The sequence below is a fragment of the Nothobranchius furzeri genome, chromosome 15 (assembly GCF_043380555.1).
Source record: "Nothobranchius furzeri strain GRZ-AD chromosome 15, NfurGRZ-RIMD1, whole genome shotgun sequence".
NCBI classification, from domain to species: Eukaryota; Metazoa; Chordata; class Actinopteri; order Cyprinodontiformes; family Nothobranchiidae; genus Nothobranchius; species Nothobranchius furzeri.
This window is the reverse complement of record NC_091755.1, coordinates 24,827,676-24,830,039: the sequence shown is the minus strand read 5'-3', so window position 1 is coordinate 24,830,039 and position 2,364 is coordinate 24,827,676. Positions and strand designations below refer to the sequence as shown.

General features: G+C 44.1%; 1 protein-coding gene across 2 annotated transcripts; it reads right to left on the bottom strand.

Moving 5' to 3' along the window:
* Positions 1 to 251: 251 nt before the first annotated feature.
* On the bottom strand, positions 252 to 2,364 carry LOC107390952 (adenosine receptor A3). Of its 2 annotated transcripts, XM_054745958.2 has the most exons (3): positions 1,067 to 2,364; positions 548 to 999; positions 252 to 464 (listed from the first exon to the last, which is right to left on the bottom strand). In XM_054745958.2, the coding sequence occupies exons 1-3, from the start codon at positions 1,402 to 1,404 to the stop codon at positions 286 to 288; spliced, it is 969 nt and encodes a 322-aa protein (XP_054601933.1). In that variant the 5' UTR covers positions 1,405 to 2,364; the 3' UTR covers positions 252 to 285. The 2 variants fall into 2 exon arrangements, with proteins under 2 accessions (XP_054601933.1, XP_015823459.1); XM_015967973.3 differs by having other exon boundaries at positions 252 to 999.

Here is a 2,364-nt window from a genome sequence, read left to right as displayed (position 1 = left end):
CATTACGGTATTTGTTTCAAATGCAGTGAAGTTTTGATTCAGACAAGTGCATCTGTTAAGTTTGTTAACATACATCACCATCTAGTGGAGCCTTAAGATATTGCTCTGACTAAAGGAAATTATGCATAAATAACATGGGTGGTAACACTTGAAAACTGTACACTTGCCTTATTTGAATAATGAACAGCTGCTTTTAGAGAGTCAGTGATGGACACAGTCGTAGACTTTCTTCTAGCCAATAATGAAAAAAAAACCTTCACACACCTTTAATCCTTTATCTCAGTCTCATTTGTGTATGATCTGATTATTTGTTATTGGTTGCTGAACTTGCTTGTTCCCACAACAAAAGCCGAGCTTCACGAAAAGACGACTCCATATTTGACCGTAAGCCAGTTTGATCCTTGGGATGCGATACGCGTAGACCACAGGGTTGACTGCCGAGTTGGCATGAGACAGGAGGATCCCTGGGGGGAAAAGTAGTTTGTTACTGTCACATCTGTCTGTAAATAATGCTTGGCTAAATGTGTCGGTGGGAACTGTAACCTGCCTGCATAGAGTGTTCCCTGTGTCACTGCTTGAGGACCTTGGATCAATAGAAGACAGTTCATCAGGTGCAGAGGAATCCAGCAGCTTGCAAACAAAATGAGAACCAGAGACAGGGACCAGGCTAACCTCCTCTCTCTTAGCAGAGACTGCTTCACTTGGGGACAGCTGTCCTTCAAGCGTTTCTGCAGGCTCCAGAAGATCGTAATGTACAGAAAGGTCATGATCAACAGAGGAGCCATGACACAGGCAAGAAAGTTGAAGTAGACCATGAAGGGAAGGGAGATAACAGAAAGGAAAGTGCACTGTGAAGAGATGAAGGAAGATGTGTTGGTGGAGTCTGTTGAGGGATGATTGTGCCATCCAAGAAGAGGTGTGAATCCAAGAAGACAGGAAAGCATCCAGCACACAGACACAGACAACCATGTGCGCCTCTGTGTCACGATAGCTTTGTATCTGAAAGCACAAAGACAATGTTATTCCAACAAATCATATTTTTGTTCTGCCTTTTTAAAAGTCTGACCTCAGAGCTTTGTGTAGCTTCAGGTATCGGTCCATGGCAATGGCCAGCAGCGACAGCACAGAGGCCTGGGTCAGCACAAGAACCACACAGCTGAGAAGCAAACAGAGCTTTGGGCTGAGGCTCACCCATCCGTCCAGCAACACAGCAAGGGGCACAGCAGCCACACCCACTAGAAGGTCCGCCACCGCCAAGGACACCAGGAAGCAGAAAGTTGGCTCCCGAAGGGAATCCCGAATTCCAACACACACCGCACAAACCACCAACACATTGCCAAGGCAACACGCAACAGCAATTAGCACTTCAAAGCCTGTGTAAATCACCCAAATCAAATCAGCCATCACTAGCTATAAGAAAATCACAGATTGGCAACCAATTTCCTTAAAGCTGGTGTAGAAGTGTGTTAAATCCCAAACAAAAGCATATCCTGGCTTGCTGTTTAAATAGGAAGTGGCTTCAAGTGACTTAGAAAAGCAGTGACCAGATGCTTTTATATGCAAACATGCATCCGCCTGGAAGTGCTGCAACACACTGAGTCCATGGAGACGCCATCTGTATTTCATCAGTACGTTCAGATCCTCCTCAAACTCTGACAAGTATGTCCCACGAGTGATTTAGACAAATATTTTTCACTTAATAGGTGGGATGTTGGAGATCAGACAAACTGTTTTTACTTGTTATTTTTGAGACGTTATCAGTCACACTGAGTTTCACATGCATGCTGAATGTGAAAATAGTCCTCTTCCTCTAGAAAACAGGTGGGGTTAGATTAGGAAAGCCAGACAGATCTATGTCACACTGAAAATTTGCATTTATGGACTCACCCATCTTTGCTCACAACCGGGAAGGCTGTGCTCCCTGCTGGAAAAACCAGCAAAGACCAGCATGGCTTACTTGCTAGTCTATGCTGGTTACCAGCTATGCTGGTCTATGCTGGTTTTTCCAGCAGGGCTGATTTACCATCCAGAATAGAGCAGAGTGCGTCTTGGCTAGTAGAAGTTAATAGTTAGCATTAGCAACTCCAAAGCATGGCAGAACTCCTTCAGGCTTGTGTTATTTGTGGAAATAAAACATCAATGTTGCAAAACAAACAGAGTCAGTGGTAGAGCTGCATTTCTGTTAGCCAATGAGAGGACACAGACGTCTGAAAATCAGGAAATAAGACTCCAGATCCTGCCATCTTCTGTTCTCCTGTCTTTGGCAATTTTTTACTTCCTGAAACAGGAACACCAAAGCTTTTCCCTCACAGAGATTGACTCATAAAACATTCATTCTAGAGACCACTAAAAATGTGTTGGAAA

What these genes read in the sequence shown, in the direction of transcription:
- LOC107390952 (XM_015967973.3), bottom strand. Translation starts at nt 1,404, where the DNA reads ATGGCTGATTTGATTTGGGTGATTTACACAGGCTTTGAAGTGCTAATT. An exon ending in AAGCTACACAAAGCTCTGAG is followed by an intron (nt 1,000 to 1,066) that starts GTCAGACTTTTA and finishes TTGTGCTTTCAG; the next exon opens with ATACAAAGCTATCGTGACAC.